General features: G+C 50.9%; 1 protein-coding gene across 1 annotated transcript; it reads left to right on the forward strand.

Annotated features, from left to right (window-relative positions):
* Nucleotides 1-234: 234 nt before the first annotated feature.
* On the forward strand, nucleotides 235-22,415 carry COPG1 (COPI coat complex subunit gamma 1). Its single transcript, XM_068906712.1, has 24 exons — nucleotides 235-401; nucleotides 4,176-4,228; nucleotides 5,034-5,114; nucleotides 5,575-5,646; nucleotides 6,326-6,405; nucleotides 7,218-7,293; nucleotides 7,424-7,516; nucleotides 8,988-9,074; nucleotides 9,224-9,381; nucleotides 9,995-10,128; nucleotides 10,820-10,887; nucleotides 11,677-11,865; nucleotides 12,325-12,420; nucleotides 13,800-14,043; nucleotides 14,414-14,489; nucleotides 14,874-14,977; nucleotides 15,080-15,205; nucleotides 15,621-15,689; nucleotides 16,070-16,212; nucleotides 17,446-17,617; nucleotides 18,639-18,736; nucleotides 20,264-20,402; nucleotides 21,421-21,519; nucleotides 22,110-22,415. The coding sequence occupies exons 1-24, from the start codon at nucleotides 365-367 to the stop codon at nucleotides 22,238-22,240; spliced, it is 2,625 nt and encodes an 874-aa protein (XP_068762813.1). The 5' UTR covers nucleotides 235-364; the 3' UTR covers nucleotides 22,241-22,415.
* Nucleotides 22,416-22,459: the final 44 nt, after the last annotated feature.

A 22,459-nucleotide genomic window follows, 5' to 3' on the forward strand; every position in this document is an offset into this window, starting at 1 on the left:
AGCGTCCCAGTCCCATTCCACACTCCAGGCTCCTCCCCGCCAATCAGGCCTCGCCCCTCCCTCCCCATCCCCGCCCCTCCTGTCAATCACCGCCGTCTCCATGGGCACACCTCCTCTCGCCCCGCCCCCTGAACTGCACCCCCCCCTCGCCCCGCCCCGCCCGGGGCCAGCCGGGAGGCCACGTCCGGGCGGGGCGGGCCGCGCCTGCGCAGTGCGGCCGGCGGTGGTGGCAGTGACAGGCTGGCAGGAAGGGGCGGGCGGCAGGAAGGGGCGGGCGGCGGCGACAGCGACACCGGCGCGGCGGGACGGGCACGGCAGGGCACGGCGAGGGGCGCTCGCACCCACCCACCCACCCAGAAGCACCATGCTGAAGAAGTTCGACAAGAAGGACGAGGAGTCGGGTGAGGGGCGGCCGGGGAGAGCGAGCTGTGAGGGGAGACGGCGGGGGGGGGAGAGAGGGGGCAGCTATGGAGGGAGCCCCCCCCCCCCGCTGCGGCCGTCGGAGGGGGCGGCCGTGAGGGGAGCCCCCCCCCCCGCTGCGGCCGTCGGAGGGGGCGGCCGTGAGGGGAGCCCCCCCCCCCCGCTGCGGCCGTCGGAGGGGGCGGCCGTGAGGGGAGCCCCCCCCCCCCGCTGCGGCCGTCGGAGGGGGCGGCCGTGAGGGGAGCCCCCCCCCCCCCGCTGCGGCCGTCGGAGGGGGCGGCCGTGAGGGGAGAGCCCCCCCCCCCCCGCTGCGGCCGTCGGAGGGGGCGGCCGTGAGGGGAGAGCCCCCCCCCCCCCGCTGCGGCCGTCGGAGGGGGCGGCCGTGAGGGGAGAGCCCCCCCCCCCCCGCTGCGGCCGTCGGAGGGGGCGGCCGTGAGGGGAGAGCCCCCCCCCCCCCGCTGCGGCCGTCGGAGGGGGCGGCCGTGAGGGGAGAGCCCCCCCCCCCCCGCTGCGGCCGTCGGAGGGGGCGGCCGTGAGGGGAGAGCCCCCCCCCCCCCGCTGCGGCCGTCGGAGGGGGCGGCCGTGAGGGGAGAGCCCCCCCCCCCCCGCTGCGGCCGTCGGAGGGGGCGGCCGTGAGGGGAGAGCCCCCCCCCCCCCGCTGCGGCCGTCGGAGGGGGCGGCCGTGAGGGGAGAGCCCCCCCCCCCCCGCTGCGGCCGTCGGAGGGGGCGGCCGTGAGGGGAGAGCCCCCCCCCCCCCGCTGCGGCCGTCGGAGGGGGCGGCCGTGAGGGGAGAGCCCCCCCCCCCCCGCTGCGGCCGTCGGAGGGGGCGGCCGTGAGGGGAGAGCCCCCCCCCCCCCGCTGCGGCCGTCGGAGGGGGCGGCCGTGAGGGGAGAGCCCCCCCCCCCCCGCTGCGGCCGTCGGAGGGGGCGGCCGTGAGGGGAGAGCCCCCCCCCCCCCGCTGCGGCCGTCGGAGGGGGCGGCCGTGAGGGGAGAGCCCCCCCCCCCCCGCTGCGGCCGTCGGAGGGGGCGGCCGTGAGGGGAGAGCCCCCCCCCCCCCGCTGCGGCCGTCGGAGGGGGCGGCCGTGAGGGGAGAGCCCCCCCCCCCCCGCTGCGGCCGTCGGAGGGGGCGGCCGTGAGGGGAGAGCCCCCCCCCCCCGCTGCGGCCGTCGGAGGGGGCGGCCGTGAGGGGAGAGCCCCCCCCCCCCGCTGCGGCCGTCGGAGGGGGCGGCCGTGAGGGGAGAGCCCCCCCCCCCCGCTGCGGCCGTCGGAGGGGGCGGCCGTGAGGGGAGAGCCCCCCCCCCCCGCTGCGGCCGTCGGAGGGGGCGGCCGTGAGGGGAGAGCCCCCCCCCCCCCGCTGCGGCCGTCGGAGGGGGCGGCCGTGAGGGGAGAGCCCCCCCCCCCCGCTGCGGCCGTCGGAGGGGGCGGCCGTGAGGGGAGAGCCCCCCCCCCCCGCTGCGGCCGTCGGAGGGGGCGGCCGTGAGGGGAGCCCCCCCCCCCCCGCTGCGGCCGTCGGAGGGGGCGGCCGTGAGGGGAGCCCCCCCCCCCCGCTGCGGCCGTCGGAGGGGGCGGCTGTGATGGAGGGAGGCCTGGGGCGCCCCAGGGCAGGAGCCCCCTGCGGTTGGGGGGCAGGAGGCGGAGCGGGCGCCGGGGAGCTGCCGTAAGCCGTCTGGGAGGCAGGTAGGCTGGCGGCACAGAAGCTAGCAAGAGCGACGATGTCCGAGGCCGCGCGTTTTGGAGGAATCCCGCCGTTCCCACGCTGTTGGGATGCCATCTGGTTGGCTGCTCCCAGTTGACTTTTGGGACCCACACCTCCACCCAGAATCATCTGACTCTTGAACGGCCGGGTTGCTCCGCAAAACGTTTTGTGCCAATGTAAAGCAGGAGATGGTTTTAGGGCGTAGAATTTGCAGAGGGCAAAGGCAGGTGCCGGATTGTCACGGTGGAAAGAGACGCTGGTGCGTTGGTACTAGCTTTGTACCCGGGGGTTGAATGGTGCGGAGATGAGTGCAATAAGAAGCACTGTGGAAATATTAGAGCAATCTGCTTTAGTACTCCTGTGATTTACAGAAACAGAGACTAAACCATTTGCGAAGTACTCCGAAGTTACCTACCGCATCATCAGGCGCTGGAGTCAGGGACTGAATCTCAAGCATGTATCCCTCAATCCTGTTCACAGCTGCCCAGCTATCAAAGCAGACGCTAACACAGGGTAGAAACTGATTTGTACCTTCTGGTGCTGGGTTTTTGACACACACACACACACGCACACACACAGTCTGCTCTTCTAACAAGACAGCTGCATACCTCAGTGGGTTTGAAATGCTAAGAGCATCAAATAAATGCTGTTTTTAAAGACGGGTTGACTGACTTTTCAAAACATTACACCTGAGTAATGCCTGGTAAGGAAGCGGTTGATATTTCATTTGGTGTGTAATTCATGTGGAATCACTGTTAGATATGACAGTGTTGAATAGCCATCTGAGTGTTTACTGTGTCTCCTGAAGTGCTTTGATTCAATGTAAATCTTAATGATTGTTCTCTGTAGACTGTGCTTACTGTTTGCTTTAATGTGCATTAAATGCCTTGCCCTAATTTTCAGCTTTTTCAGCCTCCCTTTTCTAGGGATTGTAGACATGCTACGCCATGGGAAATATTGCACTTCTAGGAAGATTTTTTTCAAACCCGTTTCTGGAACCCAGTCACGCACACGTACTAGAATTTTACATTAGTTTTATCCTTTCCCCTTGTTTCCCTTTTTTACCTGTCCTATGTAAATGTCTGTGCTTTGTTCCGCCACCTACTGCATTTACAAACTTATCCTGAGCCAGAGGAGTGGAGTTTATGAACCTGAAAGGGTCCAGGATGTAGATGTTTGCCTTTGAGTGTGAGACTTATTCTTGCAGACTACTTGCACCAGCATGCTATACTTCAAGCGCAGGCCAGAATGGAGCAGTGCTCTCTAGCAGATCAGTATTATTAAATTAAATGTTGGAACAGCACTGCCCATGGCTGTGTTTTGTCCCAGGGCCAGGCTGAGCATAGGTAGGTACTAGTTAAAACCTGTTTATCAATAACTTGCAGCTTTTGAAAAGCTGCAGCTCACAAATGTTTAGAAGGAGGCAAGCTAATAGAGAGAGACCCAGCAGAATGATAATGCTCGCCCTCATCCTGAATTGGTGAGATTTTTAATTATTAAATACAGTTTGTTCTTTGAAGTGGAACAGTGAAAGTGACTCTGTGTCCAGGCTCCTAGTCTGCTGTCTTGTTCTCTGAATTAGTAGTAGAGCCAAAAATACTTTACTAGTGTATTCCTGAGTGGTTTATAACGGAGGGATAAAGCACTCCTGACTCACCAGTTTGGCGAGCTCTTTTTGTCTGGGGCTTCCTGGGGTTTTATTTCTAGGCCTGTCTTACTGATGCTCTAGCTGTCAGCAAGCTCCCAGCCCTCGGGCTGGAAATAGGCCTTTGGGATAACAGTGCAGGACGGTTACTGTAGAGCTAATCAGTCTACCTCATGACTAGTTACTGCTGGGGGGATGATAAACCAAAGCATATCCGGCCTGCTCTGCCTTCCCTAACTTCTGTGAAGGTGTCCAGTTAATATTGCTTAAAAGAGGGAACTCTAATTGCTTGGCGTTCATGGAAAAAGTTACCCACAAATGTTCAGCCTGTTCTTAAGCTATGGGCATAAGCTTGCTTTTCTGTAGCACTATAGGTATTTACCTAGGAAAACCTTTGCTCTCTTTATTTTGTAGGTGGTGGCTCCAACCCATTTCAGCACTTGGAGAAGAGTGCAGTCTTGCAAGAGGTAAATCCATAGCTCTTCTTATTGTAGCCCTCTCCTGAGCAGACTTTCTCCCTCTCTTGAGTACGGCACTGAAGAACTTTAGCAAAAAAGCGGGGGTTTCTTACAGTCCTGCTAGCACTGAAAGCAAATGGGGTAACATATCGATTAGTTGTTATTTTCTCGTTGGAGAGAGGAAGGGAAGAGGTGGGAATGGTTGCTGTAATGATGTAAAGACGGTATACTGTAAATAGGAATAAAAGGGTTATCTGGGAAAGCTCACCCTAACACAAGAAGGATGGGAAATTAGTCTTGGACACCCTGAATTTCTTGTAGGTGACAAAGTTAGTGAGCAGGGTGTAGGCAGTTATTGCATAGTCTCTCTCTGACTTTGCTTTAAAAAAATGCCTTTCTATTTAAAAGCAGATAAAAGTCTCAATCTCTAGACCCCACTATTAATGCGTTATCTGTTTGCTTACAATATTGTGAATGGTGTTGACTCCTGGTAGCCTTACGGAGCAAACTTAGACCTGGCAGAAGGGTATTGTTTTAGCTGGTACGTGACAGGGTTGCGTGGGTAAAAGTGTGATGAAGATGTGGCCTTCCGACCTTGATTGCGCTTGGATTTGCAATCCCTGGAAGAGACTGTAGAACCGGCTGTTTAACGGGGGTCCATGTTTAGCAGAGTTTGAGGGAAATCTGGCTTGACGTCATTAAGACTCTTGCCATACCCAACCCGTAATTTGTTGTTTCTGCCAGTGGCCAAGACCAGACAAGACAGTGTTTGTTGAGGGGTTTGTCATTGTCCTTGTTTATGCTTTGTTTCCAGGCACGGGTGTTTAATGAGACTCCCATAAACCCACGGAAATGTGCTCACATCCTCACCAAGATTCTGTATCTCATAAACCAGGTAATAGAGAGAAAACAAGCTGAGAGTCCTTTTGATTTTTGGATTGTTTTTCTGTAATTAGATTTTGCCTTATGAATAGTTGTAATGACTATATCCCGTGAAGTCTTTCAGTAACCAAAATTGCTGTGTCACTAAGTTAACACTTGCTTTCTTGGTGACTTAAGAAGTTCTGCAGGGTGGAGAGAGTAGAAGCGGGTGAGTATAAAGAGATTGATACCTGTGATTTGTTATCTCTTGGAAACTGTTAACTTACAGCTCTGTGGTGACAAAGGTTGTTCTGAATCCAGCTCTTAGCGCCCACAGCTTTGGAGAGCTGAGGGCTAAGGGCCTGCTTTGTAAAGACACTTACCTGTCTAGTGGGGTACCTGTCTAAAGGCCATAGCTGGCTCTGACTCGCCATGGCACCTGTAGGAAATACGGCATAAGCTAGAGAATTCCTTCCATCTTTCCCTTCTTCTAGGGGGAGCACCTTGGTGTGATGGAAGCTACCGAATCCTTCTTTGCCATGACCAAGCTGTTTCAGTCCAACGATGTAAGTCTGCTTATGTGTTTTCTGGTGTATTTCTCTGGCAGGACGTGAAGTTAACAGCAGTGTCTTACTCAGCCTTGAACTGTGTCTTTTCATAGATCAGCTTTTTTGTCCTGCCTGGAGCCACTTGATCCAAATGAGAAGAGAAGGATAAAAGTTCAGGAACGGATCAGCTTTGTAGCCCTTCCCAGACCTCGATAGCAGCTTAACTGAAGCATCCTCTGTCCTTAAGACAGTGATTCCTCCTCCCAATGAATTGCTGTTTAATTCCAGGATTGTGCTAGGTGCAGATCAAATATATAATCAGCTGTAATATGATAGGCTTTGTGCCTAGCTTTAGCAGATCCTATTTCCTGTTGATCATCAATGGCAGAATTCCTGGAGGAGGCCAGAAATTGGTATCTACCAGCAGTATTATTCCTATCCCTAGTTTTCCCCAAAATCGCAAGGCATTAAAATCATGAGACTGGCTTAAAAACCCCCGGTTTGGGGTTTTTAGAAGGGAGGAGTTGTTTGTGAATGTGATTCTTTTACGCCTCTTACTATCAGGAGCTGGGGCTCTCATGAAAGTGTCAGATACTTGTTGATCTTCATAATAAAATCATGGAAGCAGGGAAAACTGAGGCTGCTTCCTGTTTGGGATCCTCTCAACTAATGTCTGTCTGTCTTCTTTCCTTGCCAGCCAACTCTTCGCAGGATGTGTTACCTGACTATCAAAGAGATGTCTTCTATTGCAGAAGATGTCATCATTGTAACTAGCAGGTCAGTCACTCCCCTTTTCTTACTCTTGTATTTGTGTGCTGCCAGTAACATTCTTTCAGTCTCTTGGAGAAGACGGTAGTCGCTGCTGAGCAGTGTGAAGACGGGGGGTGCCGCTGGTGAGAAAAAAAAATCTCCTTTAAAAGAGGCGATTAAAATACAGACACTGAACTACCCTTTTGCAAAAGGATGTTTAACTCCTGCTTTCCCATCTGAGTGTTTTGAGGCTTTTTGAAGGTTTTAGGTATACCTGCTTTCAATAGGTAAGAAGGGATTTACTGCTTCTGCAGCGGCTCTGGGTATGATTTCACTGTGGAACAAAATTCCTTCTGTGAGTCATCCCTAAACTGCTGATCATCCTCCTCAAAGACTGGTGCCGTATGAGGAGATAGGAGCATGAGGGGATAGGGCTTGCTGAGTGATGAGCCCATGCAGCAGGCAGAAGCCAGTCCCAGAGGGTGATGTGATCACCCCCATCTCCTCATAGACAGTCTGATGCAGATCAGGACCCTAGGCAAAGAGCGGAAATGAGTGTTCAGCAAGGAACCCAAGTGCTTTGTTTGCAAGTGCCTGCATGTGCCTTCCAGTCTCATGGGGTAATCAGGGTCTCGTACAGCCTGCTAGTGGGTTTGTAACTCAACTACTGACCTTTCTCTCCTGCCTTCCCACCCTGATGGGACTTGCCTGAGACCTGCACTTGCCTGCTTGGCGTTCAGCTGTGATCCTGGCTGCCTGCTGCTCTGCGTGCACTGTACATGCACCTGAAAGCTGTGGGCCCAGGAGTGCAGTACTGAGAGCTTCCTATTTTCACTCAGCTTAACCAAAGACATGACTGGGAAGGATGACAATTACCGAGGCCCTGCTGTGAGAGCGCTCTGTCAAATCACGGATGTAAGTGCTGCTTTTGCCTCAGGGCAGCCCTGGGCCGTTCACCTTGCCCTACCTCGTTCTCCGTCCTTCCTTTTGCCCTCACGCTCCCAACAACTTCTCTGTATCAGCTGTTATTTCCATCTCCCTACAGAGTACCATGCTGCAGGCCATTGAGCGCTACATGAAGCAGGCGATCGTTGACAAAGTGCCAAGTGTATCCAGCTCTGCTCTGGTGTCCTCTTTGGTATGTACTCCCTGCAGGATGTAAGTGAGGGACAGTTAAGCTGGGAAGCAGTTGCCTGTGATGGGACTAGACATCCTGAGAGATTGAAAGTGGAGCTTTAGAAGAGGATGCATATGAGAGAAAAAGAAAGGAGAAGGAGAGAGAACGAATTTTCTTACAGCGCAATGTAATTGGCACGCAATTTGACATCAGTCTTTTAACTCCTAAGTCTTCCAGTGCTCCATGTACAAAACAGCTCATCCTCTCCTCGTGTCTGTGAAATGCTTGGAGATCTCTGTGCAAAGGTGTCCTATAAGCAAAGCCCGTGTGGTGGTGATATGGCAGCCTTTCTCCCGTGCAGGTCTGTGCCCATACCATGCTGTGGATTGCATTTCAGGTTTTTTTCTGCCTGTTCACTGACTGAAATTATCACCGTTTTTATCTGGCTGGCAGTGCCTCTTAGGAGCCCAGACTGTTGCAGTAGGATACTGATACAGTGATGCAGGATGAGAAGAGCAGGCAATGCACGAAGCAGTAAGCCGGGCTGCAACCATCAGGACTAAGATGTGGTAACAGAGAGGAAGGAAGCTTGCCCAGGGACCACCCACGCCACACGTGCACAAAGCGGTGCAGTGGTCACAAGGGTCTTCAGTTTTCTGCAGTTAATTAAGTGGAAGTGTGGCTGAACGTGCCTGAGAGGGTTAGTGACGAGTGTTTGGGTGCAAATGTTTCTGTGATGCTCTTATTTCCTAGGCATCATGCTTTATTCCAACTGTAGAATAGGCACTTCAAGGCTTAAAATGGGATGCACATCAGAATCCAGATTCAAGTGGCATTTCTGTGGTAGTAGCCTGGCTGAAGAGGCTCCCTCTGACCAATGCAGAACTGTGAGGCCCATGTGGTTTTTGTGTAGGTACTGTGGCACAAAACACTACTGGTCCACCCCTTGTCATAGCATGTACGTTCTTCTTCCCATTAACAAGGGCTCTGTAAGGAGCCTGAGGAGCTTTTGGTCTGCTGTTTCCTTGCTAGAAGGGGATCGTAAGCTCCCCAGGCAAGCGCTGTGGGTTTCGTTGTGTGTCTGTGTGATACCCAGCACGGTCCAATTCCAGCCATGGTGTAGGCATTACTGCAGTGCTCCTTATCAAGCCGTTTCCTTTGTCCACTGCGTGCTAATATTGATAAGTGAAGTAGGAGCGTTTCTGCAAGTTAGGGTTGCACAGCTGTTGTTCCCTTTTTTGTGCCTGAGGGACTGGTGCTGACTTTGTGGAAGGTGTTCAACCTTTTGAGGCCAAAGCTGTCATGGCCCAGCCTCTGCCTCCTAGGCCTGTCCTTGGTCTTTCCTTCATGCTGTCTGCATGTACTCTTCTGTAAGTTACTGCCTCCAGTGCCCTCATGGGGAAGGCTTGCTTCTTCTTAATATGATCTGTGATTCCCAAAGTTTCTTCCATCCTTCCCTCATGGATTGCCTGTGGTTTTTGTCTCCCTCCAGCACCTGCTGAAGACCAGTTATGATGTGGTAAAACGCTGGGTGAATGAGGCTCAGGAGGCAGCTTCCAGTGACAATATCATGGTGCAGGTAGGAAACCCAGAGCAGCATGGAGAATAGCAAGTAGCAGCTGGGGGTGGAAGAATCTTCTAGAGCTCAGCTGGGCATCTACGGGCTGCAGAAGGATAAAGGTATGAAGAGCGCAGTGTGGGTTTGTGACGATTTGTTTCCCTGCACAGTATCATGCTCTGGGCTTGCTCTACCACGTGCGGAAGAACGACCGCCTGGCAGTCAACAAGATGCTCAGCAAGTTCACGCGTCACGGCCTCAAGTCCCCATTTGCCTACTGCATGATGATTCGAGTAGCCAGCAAGCTGCTGGAGGAAGAAGCTGGCAGGTGAGGGAGCTTCTTTGCCCTGCTGGAAGAATTCCCTTGGGTCCTGCTTCCATCTCTTCTTGCAGGCTCACTTGTCATCTCATTGGGGGCAATTTTTTTTCTCTTTGAAGAGCAGCATGCAGTTTTTACCTTTTATAGTTGGTTAAAGGGCAGCACAGAACATTGGAGACGCTCCTGTGTTGTTTTGGGATGGTTTATGAGGTCTTGTCTGCGTATGTGCTTACACATCAAACTACTTCCCTGCTTCTCTTGCCTGTTTTTTGTAGCTGTTCTTCATTCAGATAATCTGCTTCATTTTTTTGTGTTCTATAACTACCTGGTTGTATGTATGCACTGTGGCTCCCTGGTGGATAGGACTCACGGTGTGTATGGTGAGCTTTCCATGTGAGGGCTAAGGGAGGTTCCCTTATGCCCGTAAGGCAAAGGGCCTCTTTACTTAGAGGGCAGTCTGAGTTCCAGCCTGGGTTGCGGTCCGCTGCAAAACCAGCGGACAGTGGATTTATGGCTGCTTTTACCATTCCGCAGGTTGTGGGACCTGTACAGTTTCGCCGCTGGACTCATCATTTCTATTAGTACCTTTGTTTTCATTCATTCTCATGATTTTGTCCCTTAGCCGCGATAGCCCCCTGTTTGATTTCATTGAGAGCTGCTTAAGAAACAAGCATGAGATGGTGGTCTACGAAGCTGCTTCTGCCATCGTTAACCTGCCCAACTGCACTGCCAAAGAGCTGGCACCGGCCGTATCGGGTAAATGTGGCACTCACGGCAATGGCAAGGGAATTACGGGCCTGCGGTGGTGACATCTGCTGATTACCCTGAGAAGCAAGGACCTTGTGTAGTGTCAGGCTTGTAATGCTGCCGTACCCCCTGTTGCTTTATGCTGCTGCTGAGAGCTTATGGTGTGTATGAATAGCTTTGCTCCTATAAAGGTATTTGGTGTGCTCAGGTGGGGGTTACTGGAGGCGGGGAGGGGGGCAGGTTACCTCTGTGAAAGAGAGCTGATTTCTAACGAATAAATCTCCCTGCTTTAAACTTGATGATAACTGTGTAAAAAGCCAAGGTGTTGTGTGTGACCTGTCTGTGCAGGGAGGCCAGCCCTGGGAAAGAAACAAGGTGTACACAGGAATAGAAAATAGCGTTTTAAATGGACTTAATAGAAAAGATGACAAGGTGATGAAATTGGCTTCCAAGAGAAGCAAAAGATAGCAGCAGTGTGGAAAAACGGGGGAGATGGGTATGAGCTAGTTGTCAGCATGGATGTGTGATGAAGAGGGCAACAGGGCGGGAGGAAGCTGGTAAATTCAGAGTTAGTTCTTGAATGCGTTTCTAATTATCTTCTGCTTGCAGCTGTCTATATTACATCTCTTGCTTTAGGTGTGAAACACTCTTCAATAATAGATTGCTAAACGTCTACCTTTGTTGGTTTTCTCCCTCACAGTTTTGCAGCTTTTCTGCAGCTCCCCAAAAGCAGCGCTTAGATATGCAGCTGTCCGTACCCTCAACAAGGTAGGAGTTGTCTCTTGGGAGCTGTAATAGTTTCTCATGCTTGGGGATGTGTAGGCTTCAGAACAGAGAGGGAGCCAGATTGTGTGGTGATTTAGAGTGAATAACCTCAATCCTGCCCTGGGCTAAAGCCTTACGTTTCATAGCTCTCTGAATGAAAAAAACCCTCTAAGGGGAAAAAAAAAAAAACCCTCTAAGAACAGTCGGAGAAGGAAGAATCAATTACGTTCCCAGATCTGTATAAGAGCGTGCTGCTGGTCTTACACGCTATTGTTTCCCCTTCTAAGCTTCCTGTGGTGAAGCAGCTCCTTGTAAAACAGGGATCAACCCTGGTGTTGCTTCTTGGCCTGCTCCATGACAATCTTTGCTTGAGCTTTTTCCTTGCCCGTGTTAGCTCTAAAAGGAAAAAGGAAGAACGGCAGTATCTGTGTGGTAACTGCTGTGCTCCCACCCACAGAGCTGTCGGCAGAGCTGAGATAGCTTAATTTTTCTTGGAAGTTCGTAGCTTTCTTTGCGGAATCTGAACCTTAATATATAGAGGAGAATGAGAGGAAAAAAATAGTGATCGTTTGTTACTACTACTTCTCTTCCAGCAGTGGATACGATTCTGTGGGAGGAAAGAGCTTATTACTTTAACCTTGGATGAGCTGTTTGTCTAAGATGACCCCTGTGTACAGTCTATAGCGTTTATTTCAATAGGAAGGCATGAGAGCTTGTAGAGGCTCAGTGGTTTTTGCCAGCTGGGCCTTTTCCATATATCCAGTGAATTCCACTCCTCCTCCTCCTCTCTAGGTGGCCATGAAGCACCCATCCGCTGTGACTGCCTGTAATCTAGACCTGGAGAATCTTGTGACAGACTCCAACCGCAGCATAGCTACCCTGGCCATCACCACGCTGCTGAAAACCGGCAGTGAGAGCAGCATTGACCGGCTCATGAAACAGATCTCCTCCTTCATGTCAGAAATTTCAGATGAGTTCAAAGTAAGAAAGCAGGAGACACAAGTTCCCGAAGAAACCTCTTGTTCTTTGTCTGTGTTTGTGCATGCGCTCTGAAATCTGCATAGAGCTCCTTCCAGCACCTGGGCTGCAAAGTATCTGCAGGGAAGGGAAGAAGCTGAGGCTGTCAGCCTAAACCATGCCTCAGTTGTACAGCTCCCGACTCCTAAGTCTCAAACTCTGTTCTGGGGAGAAGTCCTTGGAGAATTAAATCTTTTTTTCTTTTTCCAGGGGACAGACTTTGGCTAGGGAATGACCAGTGTGTAGAGATGAATCTCCTCTAATTCCTAGGATTGTACTTCCTGGAACTGCGTTTGTTGGATAAGTGAAAGTAAAATCGTAGTTTGCAGGCTAGAGATCAGCACAAAATTGACACAATTCAACTAGTTTCCTCATGCCTAATGAGGCAGAATCCTCTTGTTTACTTGTCCCCTTTTCTTCCAGGTTGTGGTGGTGCAGGCTATCAACGCACTGTGTCAGAAGTACCCTCGCAAACATGCAGTCCTCATGAACTTTCTGTTCACTATGCTTCGAGAAGAGGTAAGTCTGCAGGGCAGCTACTCTGTGTTCCTTGTTTGTATGCATGTACTGCAGGACTGCACAGTGGCCCCAGCGAGAATCAACTTTTTGCTGCTAATGCTGTGCAATAAGAGCCACTCCCTGCCTTGGAAGACTTGCAACCTGACTGGTACAAATGGCCTGCTACGCGCAATAGTTCTGTGTATATTGCCAAGCACATATTAATGTGGTTTTCATTCTTTGATTTATTGGGGAATTTGTTTACTTTCAAAGCAAATGCAGGCAACAGCAGATCTGCTGGCAGTTCATATCTGTATCATGTTTGAAACAGCTTTCTTTTATACTTTGACAGCAAATTCCAAGAAGTTTTGTCTTGTATGCAAATATTCAGTAACAACCTATGTATTGATGAGACAGGACCGCTTCTGTTCTGTCCTCTGTGCTGTGGCAGTAAAGGGATCACGAGTACCTATAATTCTTCTCTGCATTCAGGCAGACATAGTATAGCCGAAGGACAGTTTTACAGAGGTTTTCTGAGGCCATTTCTGAGTGAGCTAATATGCCTGCAACACAGCTGGCACCACTGCTTTGCTCTGACATCACTTTCTGCCAATTACAGCCTCTTGTTTGGGAACAAACCAAGGCCTCTTATTTCACTCTTCTGAAAAATGGACTGTTCCACTTTCCCAGATTTTCTGTGGGTGGATGATATCATTTTGAATATGGTTTTGTAGTTCAAACCATTCTGTTTTACAGCTTTTTTTTTTAATCCAAAGTAGCTCAAGAAAGAGCCCCCAAATGCCCAGCACTGCATGTAATTGGCAGAGGATAGCGTGCAGTTTAATCCTCTGATGTGCAGCGAGGACACCAGTAAATAATGTCTGAAGATAACAGAGTATTAACTGCATGTCAGGTTACAGGGTGTGCCTGGGGAGGTATTGATCGCCTGTCTTCCCACACTAATAGGGCTATTTGCTGGGTCTAGCTGTGGCAGATATAATCCTTAACATATTTCTCTTGTGATTCATCCTCAGTTGTCTGGTACTAAAGGGTTTTTTCTTCTCCCGTATGGCTGTTCTTATGAACTAATTCTAGCAGCAGAGGGTTCAGAAGGAGATATAAACCCTCCAGGCTGATGGATTCTGTTACCCTCTCTAGGACTTGTTTTTTTTTTCTACTGGGCTGCAGCTGTTCAGTGAGTGAGCTTCACTATTAGTGGGTCTCTGGGAGTAGAGAGGGTCAGAAGTGGGGGCAGTATTACTGCCCTGCTCCTTTCAAACACAGATCAAAAGCACGGTGTGTGAGTGACCTTTCTGAAGGAAATCTTTTCCTGTCTGGCTAATTCAGAGTCCCTAACCTGCTCGGAGTTTTCCAGCTGAGCAGTTCCCTATGCTCCCTAGGGTGGCTTTGAGTACAAGCGAGCCATCGTGGACTGTATCATCAGCATCATCGAGGAAAACTCGGAGAGTAAAGAGACAGGCCTGTCTCACCTCTGTGAGTTCATCGAGGACTGCGAGTTTACTGTGCTGGCTACTCGTATCCTTCACCTGTTGGGGCAGGAAGGGCCCAAGACCAATAACCCCTCCAAATACATTCGCTTCATCTACAACAGGGTTGTCTTGGAGCATGAAGAAGTCCGAGCAGGTAAGAGACAGACCTGGAAAGCTGTCTGACCTATGACAGATCTTCAAGGAAAGGTAGTGCCTGAATACTTCTGCTTTTGAGGACCGTAATTTGGCCTAGTCCTGAGCAGATCTCTTTCCACGATAAACACAGCGGTTTCAATGGGAGAGGTAGTTTGAAGCTGAAAAATAGGGAGATAGAGATGCAGTGACTGTGTGAGGCTGGACAGTGAAGGCACTCTCCTGTAATACATCTGCCTCTCTCTGGTCACAGTAATGCTTTATGCTAGCACTATCGTCTCTGATGTAACATTTGAACAAGGCCAGGAAACAGTGGAAACTTCACGTGCTTTCTTTGCTTCCTAATCCTGTTTTAACCGTTGGTGCTACAGGTGCTGTAAGTGCCCTGGCTAAGTTTGGAGCCCAGAACGAGGAGATGTTACCCAGTATCTTGGTGTTGCTGAAAAGGTGAGTTGTACCATTTGCTTTCAGCCTTTCTTGTCAAGTTTCAGCCTCAAGAGTTTCTCAACGTCCTGGGTGAACGCCTCTGTTCACTTGAGAGAGCTTGGCATCATCCCCACGTGTGCCCAGTCTCTTCTAGCTGGGAGTCTGAGAGGGTGGAGTGGGTACTTGCACTCCGTGGTGGGATCACCACTGCATTTAGTGCCACAAAGTGGCAAGAAGCGAGAAGCCAAGTGTGGTGGATGATTGCTCCTCTAATACAAGCAGTAGATTGCTGGTTGTCTCCTACAGCATGTGCTTTCTGGCCCTGTAAGGTGGCTCAGTCACCTGGATTCGTTCATGTGGACTCTGCTACTTTGCAATAAGGCAATTTTTATACTTTCTTCTCAGGTGTGTAATGGATGATGACAATGAAGTGAGAGACAGAGCCACCTTCTACCTGAATGTTCTGGAGCAGAAGCAGAAAGCCCTTAATGCTGGCTACATTCTGAATGGTAATGCAGGAAGTCCTCCAAACTTGTCTCTCTCACAATTTAGCAGCTGAAAAAGAGCTGGTGTTGTCTGTGGTTTTAGTGATCTGCCCTGTGTGTCCCAAGGTTTGACAGTGTCCATCCCTGGCCTGGAGAGGGCTCTGCATCAGTACACCCTGGAGCCCTCGGAGAAACCCTTTGATCTGAAGTCTGTTCCTTTGGCAACAGCTCCTATCGCTGAGCAAAGAGCAGGTGAGGAACGGTCCCCCAAATGCGGGTCAAAACTGCTAGTAACCCCCTAGCAGCTCCAGCCCTGAACAATAGGCTGCATTGGGCCTGCTGAGAATTGCTGAGCTCTATCCCATTTGAATTAATGTGGGATTATATCTTCGATAAAGTCTAAGGCTGGCAAATCTCATTGTTCCCACATTAGGGTTTCAGTTTAGTCCAGCTGCTAATAACGCTAAGAGTTGGTAATCCTCACTGAAGGTACTGCAGTTGCAAATGTATTTGGGGCACTAAACATGGGCATCTACTCCACAGCAAGATGAGAAGTGAGGTCCCTTTCTATCCTGAATCAAGTCCCTCTCCAGACATCAGTGTGTTTTCCAGTTGTCTTTTCTTATTCTTCACCATCAAATTCTTTTTTTTTCCCCCTCCGTTGCAGAAAATACCCCTGTTGCCATAGTCAAACAACCAGAGAAGGTGGCAGCAACACGGCAAGAAATATTCCAAGGTAAGCTGAGGCAAGGCGTGTCCTATGCCTGTGGGGAAGAACAGCATGGCCAATTTTTGCTGAGCCTACCTAACCTTTCTAGCTTCTTTGCGTCTCCCCCCAGGGAGTGACATGGGCTCCCAACTTAGCCAGCCATTCACTCCTGGCGGGGTGGGGATGCTTGGAGTCCTGTTCTGTCTAGCTTGCAATAGATCTGGGCAAATGATGACTCTGTCTTTCATCTGTTTTCTGTTTTTCAAGCCCCTACTGAATTCTTAAGGATTTTGATGGAGAGTTCTTTGCTGAAGCAGCTTCTGGCTGCTTAGCTGAGGCCTTTGAATCTCTGCTACCACGTTGCTTTGGGCTGGTAAAGACAACGGTTTCTGTGACCTCTGTTTCAGAGCAACTGGGGGCAATCCCAGAGTTCCGGGGGCTGGGCCCGCTCTTCAAGTCCTCCCCAGAGCCTGTTGCCCTGACAGAGCTGGAGACAGAGTATGTGGTTCGCTGCACCAAGCACACGTTTGTCAGCCACATGGTGTTCCAGGTGGGTAGCTGTGGGCCTGCAGTGCTGAAAGAGGGTTAGAAAATAAGCTCCTAGCTAGTTCAAAGCTTCCACGGAGAAGAGTTAGCTCAATGGTGTCTGTGTTCAAAGTATGCTGCTGCAAGGAGTCCTTAGTTTTTCATCCAGGGCAGCAAAGCGCCAGTGAAAATTACTTAGAGAGTGTGTATTCGTGGCGCACGCACACAGGCAAAGTAAGAGTTAGACAAGCGCTAGGTGGAGCTATTCTCGTTGAGTAGTTGGCAAGGGGAGCTGTGTTCTTTCCTTAGGGTCCCCAAGCACATGCTTCCAGCATAAAAGCGAGAAGCCTGCCATATCTGAGAGGGCGAAAAGGTTACCCAAGAAAGGCAGGTGGTGGGGGAGAGCTGTTCATCCCCTACGTTTTACTTTAGCGGTTTTAGTATAGCCGCTTGTTTCTTTGCGGCCTGGCCTTGGATGGGTCACAGTCCTGCTGCATGTGAGAAGCTAGGATTGATGTACCAGCCAGCTCCTTCCTCCAAAGCTCACAGCTGCTCACGTGATCCTCATAAGAGCTGGTCTTTATCTCCCTTGTCCATCCACCAGAGGCAAATGTGTAAGGTTAAGTGGCTTGTCGCTGTAGCAGGGTCAAAGTCTAAAGAGCGTGTTCAGACGTGCTGAAACTTGCTCAAACTGTGCCTGGTTTGAACCATTCAGGGGACCGCCTTCCCGTCTGTGTGGGGCACTACATCCCCGCAGCATCAAGTGAGAAGAGGTAGGCAATAGAGCAGTAACATTTCCTTACAGCAGAGAGTTAACCTGGGATTATCCTCCTGCGAGAAAGGACAAAGTGCACTTGGAGGAAAAAGTTCCAAACTCATGAGCAAAGTGAAACAGAAGCTCATACAACTCTGCCCTTGCTGAATTTGTGCTGCTGCCTGGGTTATGGAAGTTAAACATTGGGTAGTTGTGTGCTCATTTATTTTAAGTGTCCTCTCCTACAGAATGTTTGCAGGAGCACCGGAGTCCCCTGAAAGTTTTTACTTTCTCGCCTAAAGCATTCAAATGGCAATTGCTGTGTGACTAAACTGAGACGCAGGAGCCCTACGACTAGCCAGCTGCTAGTGAGATCCGCTGTTGAAACACAAAGAGCTGGGAGCTGGCAAGTTGATGCAAAGCTCCCGCTCTGCCTGAAGTGTCTGCTATTAGATGCATTGCTAGCAGCTTCGAGCTTTTGCTGCTCTCCCCTTCCCTCTGTAGTTTGACTGCACGAACACCCTGAACGATCAGATCCTGGAGAATGTCACAGTGCAGATGGAGCCAACAGAGGGGTATGAGGTCATTGGCTATGTACCTGCCAAAAGCCTGGTATACAACCAGCCAGGTACCTGTTACACGCTGGTGGCACTGTCTGAAGAGGATCCAACAGCAGGTAAACAGTTTGTCTTCTGTGTTTCCCTGTCATCCCTCAAGTTAAGCATACCGTATTGCTCGCACCCACAACACACTCTAGCTTATTTCCTAGCCAGATATTTTAGCCTGTGTGTGGGTGCAGCCCCCAGTGATACTGAGCATGACTTCTCTTTGCTGTTTGAGGGTTGTCAGGCCGCCCTTCTTCTCTCCTGGTTCCCTTGTCCTGCGGTATTGCTGAGTCAGGCTGTGGGAGCTGGCAGATCAGCACTCAGCTCTGCTGAGTTCTCCCATGCACCCTGGCAAGACCTTTGCCTTGTCTGTTCTTTGTGTTAGCATATGGAGAGGCTAATACTTTTCTGCCTGGCGGTGAAGTAGTGTGAGTGCCCAGATGCTACGATTAGCAAAGGAATATTTCAGATAAATGGGCAGAATTTCAGGGGAGCCTATTTGAACGGAAAATTACTCATTTGTCATTGCCTAGATGTGAACCAGGCCCTTTCCATGCTTTGGTCTCTCTGGTTTTCATTCTGGGCCTGCTCACCTGTGCATGGGCTGGTGTTCACCCTGCAGTGTCTGTCTTCTGAGGGATGAGCTGTCACTTCCTCTCCTAACTGCGTGGTGTTTATGCACTTCAAGACAGCAGTTGATTGGTAGTTTAATTTCAGAGATGCATGAACTGGTCCCTAGATAGATATCATGCCTCCTTCATAAGGTGCTGGTGGAACATGTTTAATTAGTATTCCCAACGCAACTTGAGATTTGTCCATAAAATAGCCCTTGATCTGAGGATCTGGATGTTCTACAAGCTTCATCGGCCTGTCTTTATCACTGTTTACTAGCTGTAATATTGCAAATAGATTTCTTGTGCTTGAGAGAGAGAAGCTGTGAGAGAGCCCTCCCAAGGTCACATACTAAGTTGGTGCTGCACATAGTGAGGGGGAGAACCCAGCTGCCTCGAGTGTCCCAGCATCTGTTCTGCCACAGAGAAAGGCGGACCTGGTGGTAATGTGAGCTTTGCCTTTGCCTCTCCCTCCTTCCAGTGGCCTGCACGTTCAGCTGCATGATGAAATTCACTGTCAAGGACTGTGATCCAAACACGGGTGAGACGGACGACGAGGGTTATGAGGATGAGTATGTGGTAAGGAGCTGGGCTTGTATCTGATCATGGAAACCGCAGCTGTTTTGAGGTTTTTTGTGATTTCTAACTCTTCTGTGCCCAGTAGCTTGCCTTGCAAGCAGGGATCTGACATTGCTGTGGACAGGACCGCCTGGAGAGAGTTCGTGTTGCCTCTGTGGCATCTGTCCCAGGATGCAAGATGTGGACTTGGGGAGTTTGCTTTGTGTCATCTGGAGTATCTTCCCATCGATGCTCTCCAGGCAGACACGTGGCTATGCAGGATACCCATGTTTTGGGAGCCTGCAGCGTGTCCTCCAGGCTTGGCTGGCTGTAGTTTAGCAGCTCTGGCAGTGGCACAGTCAGTTTTGTGGAGACAGAGGGCTTTTGGTCCTCTCTTGTTCTCCATGAGTTGCTCTCTGTGGCGGCACCATTAACTGCCCGCCAGCCTGGCTGATAACAGGGAGTTTTCCATCCTTGCTCTTGCCCTGGGGAGGGTGGGGCTTCTCCCTCCCCGGCACTGAGATTGAGAGCACTGATCCCATGAAAGCGCCTCCGTTCCAGGCTCTGCCGTTTCCGGACAGGCTGTTTTACCACAGAGGGAGAAATTAAACTTGTGCTTGATCAGAAATTGGGACTTCCTCACAGAGGGTGTTGTTTACCCTCCGGAGAGGAAGGGATGTTCTAACACAACCTGAGCCTTGCCCTGTTAGCTCTAGAAGCTGTTTTCTATGCGTTGCCTGTCACTGCTGCAAGATTGGAGACACTGCTGTGCAGTGAGTCACTGAAGACACAGCATTGTCCCAGAAAGAGCGAGGAGGGTTTTTCCAAAGGAACCTGCAAGGTTAAGCTCTCTGTGTGCCTCCCACATCCCAATATCGCATTCAAGTGATGTTTAAACAAACTCTTCCATCTGTTTCAACAAAAATCAGGAGGGAGATTCTTTCCGGCAGTAAGTGCTGAAATAAAGGCAGGCTGGTGTCTGGTCAACTCTAGCTCTGCCTGCTCTTAGACACATGCCCTGGAGGGACAAGCCCAGGTCTACCTTGCACAGATGTAAGCACAGCAGCAGGTCAGCTAAGACAGCACACGACATTAGGTGATAGCACGTGTCTGACGGTGTCTCACTGTACTTTACCAGCTACAAAACGATGGGCCAGAAAGGCAAAGTACAAGCTTGTGCGTTCCAGGGAACATACAGATCTGTCTGAGCAGCAGCAGCTGTTCCTTACTTTTGTTTTGTTCTCTGCTTTGGACATTTGTCCAGCGCTTTGATCTTTGTCAGGCCAAGGGCCGTGCTCAGAATGGGAACCTACTTTGTACATCCTGGAAATGAAAGAGCCAGTGGCCTTCCTAGGTCAAGCAGTTGCTCGTCACGAGTGTTGTTTGCTCAGGCAAGCTATCGCAAGGCTTGCTCTGACATATTCATGAGCGGAAGTGGAGGCTGTCTCCTGCATTTGCCTGACCTCAGGGAATCAAGTCTAAAGCTCACTCTGGAGAGAGTAGGGTTACGAACAGCCATGTTTTACCTGAACCTCTTCTCACCATCAGCTTGAAGACCTGGAGGTAACTGTGGCTGATCACATCCAGAGAGTTCTGAAGCCAAACTTTGGAGCAGCCTGGGATGAAGTGGGTGATGAGTATGAAAAGGAAGAGACCTTCACTTTATCCACTATTAAAACCCTTGAAGGTAAGGGGGGTGCCTGAGCCCAGCAGAGCTCTTAACGTTTCTCTCCCCTCAGGAGGCCAAGTCCCAAGTCAGAGCTCAGAGGCAGTCTTGGCTCAATGTAGATCCCTCGTAGAAAGGCTAATGGGGCACAATCCTTCACAAGTGACTTCACTGCAGCCATTGAATGCAGAGCATCAGTTACTGTGAAAAAAAGCTAGTTCCGATTTCACAAAAAGAATGAGTGTTCTGGGCCCTTTGGAGACCAGGCTGGGTTGTGGGAGGCAAACGAACATCTTGCTGCGTCTCTCGCACTCTACCCTCCCAGGCAGACAGACCATGGTTCAGCTGTGAGCTCCCACTTTCATTCTGTGAAAGGAGGAGCTGCTCTGACCTTGGGATTCAAGACCAAGAAAAAAAGATGCCAAGAGCAAAAAACATGAGGTTGGTGGGCAGGGTCGTGTTGTAAACCTTCTCTTTCATCGTATATTACAGATTCAGTTTGACCTTCCAGAAAAGCCTGTAAGAACTCAGTCCTCTTTGATGGGCACAGACTTAGAAAGGTGTCCTTGTCCCATAGCCATCCCTGCTTCCTTGCACAACAGCTTGGGCTTGAAATACCCTTCCTGAGACCTTTTCAAATTCCTCCTGAGCCCGTCTCTCCTGCGAGGTGCCTCCTTCCTGCTGCATCTGTCCCCACGTAACTAAGCTGTTTGTCAGGGCTGTGCAGTAAGTGTGCAGCCAGCTGCAGTCTCCTCCTTCTGTTGTCTGAGTCATTCACCTTCCTGTTTGTGTTGCACCTGCAACTTTGCTGCATCAGGTCCAGAATTGCCATGTGGGTTTTTTGTGTTGCTCTTACATCCCCAGTGGCCTCTGAAAACACAGCATTGGCCAAGGGTCTGTGCCTCTCAGGACAAGGAGCATGAATTCTCACATTCAAGATGGGCTTGTGTCACCCTTCAGTGCTGTTAATGTGTCCATGTCAAGACACCTATGACGTAGAGCCTGTGTTACTTTTTTGTTGTTGTTGTTTTTTAACCAGAGGCAGTGAGTAATATTGTGAAGTTCCTGGGGATGCAGCCCTGCGAGCGATCAGATAAAGTGCCAGATAACAAGAACTCTCACACACTGTACCTGGCAGGTGAGCTGTGGGGCAGGAGTACTGCTCAAGTCCCAGGTCTCGGGGAGGTTGCACAGAGCTGCCTGGTACAAATCAGCGTAGGAGTTTGATTTAGCCCACTGAGCTCTGGGGAGGATTGAGAGGCTTGTCCCTGTCGTGGTTTCTGTCCCTGCAGGTTGAGGGCAGCTGATACGGGGATGAGAGGAGGGGGCTGATGCAGGGGGAGGAGGGAGGTGTTAGGATCAGCCCTGGGATCATCTGGAACTTACTGTCTTCATGATCGGTGGCATCCTGCTTTGGATCGAGCCTGTGGGAAAAGGACGGCAGCCTTAACCGGCAAAATGCGTGTGAACTGGAGGTGAGCGGCTGGGTAGTCAGTGAAGGAGAGCCTGGATCCCCTCTCAACTAGAGCTTATTTTAAACCTTGTTTTCATGAAGCTTAGAGTAGCAAGAGTCCCAGGTATGTCACACTGATTGACTAACGTGCTGTTGGGGGGTTACCGGACTACATATGAGAAACCTGCCCTTGCAAAAACAGTGCTGTTCATTTTAAGCTCTTAGCATGCAGGGGAAGGGCAGCTTGCAAACCACTTGTTCCCTCTTCCTTCCAGGTGTGTTCCGGGGAGGCCATGACCTGTTGGTACGGTCTCGCCTTGTCCTGACCGACACTGTGACGATGCAGGTCACAGCCCGCAGCGGAGAGGAGCTCCCTGTGGATGTAATCATGGCCTCGGTTGGATAAGCTGCCGCTTGTGGGACTGCCTTGCCATCAAGCCCCAACGGGGGCAACGCTTCTTTCTCTCGGGCTGTGGAATAGGGATCACGTTCACTACAGCAGCTTTTGTGCTCATCTCGAGTATAATTAGGAGATGTATTTGGGGTTCTGTCTATAAAATAACCATGTTTTTAAGGCCTGATGTTATGGAACGATTCACTTTGGCTCCAGGCTTTCATACTTTCA

Source organism: Struthio camelus, chromosome 14 (assembly GCF_040807025.1).
Source record: "Struthio camelus isolate bStrCam1 chromosome 14, bStrCam1.hap1, whole genome shotgun sequence".
Classification (NCBI taxonomy): domain Eukaryota; kingdom Metazoa; phylum Chordata; class Aves; order Struthioniformes; family Struthionidae; genus Struthio; species Struthio camelus.

Excerpts from the sequence above, each read along its gene's own strand:
- COPG1 (XM_068906712.1), top strand. The coding sequence starts at position 365 with ATGCTGAAGAAGTTCGACAAGAAGGACGAGGAGTCGG. Across the intron at positions 5,647-6,325 it reads AGCTGTTTCAGTCCAACGAT|CCAACTCTTCGCAGGATGTG; the intron begins GTAAGTCTGCTT and ends TTTCCTTGCCAG. Across the intron at positions 9,075-9,223 it reads GTGACAATATCATGGTGCAG|TATCATGCTCTGGGCTTGCT; the intron begins GTAGGAAACCCA and ends TTCCCTGCACAG.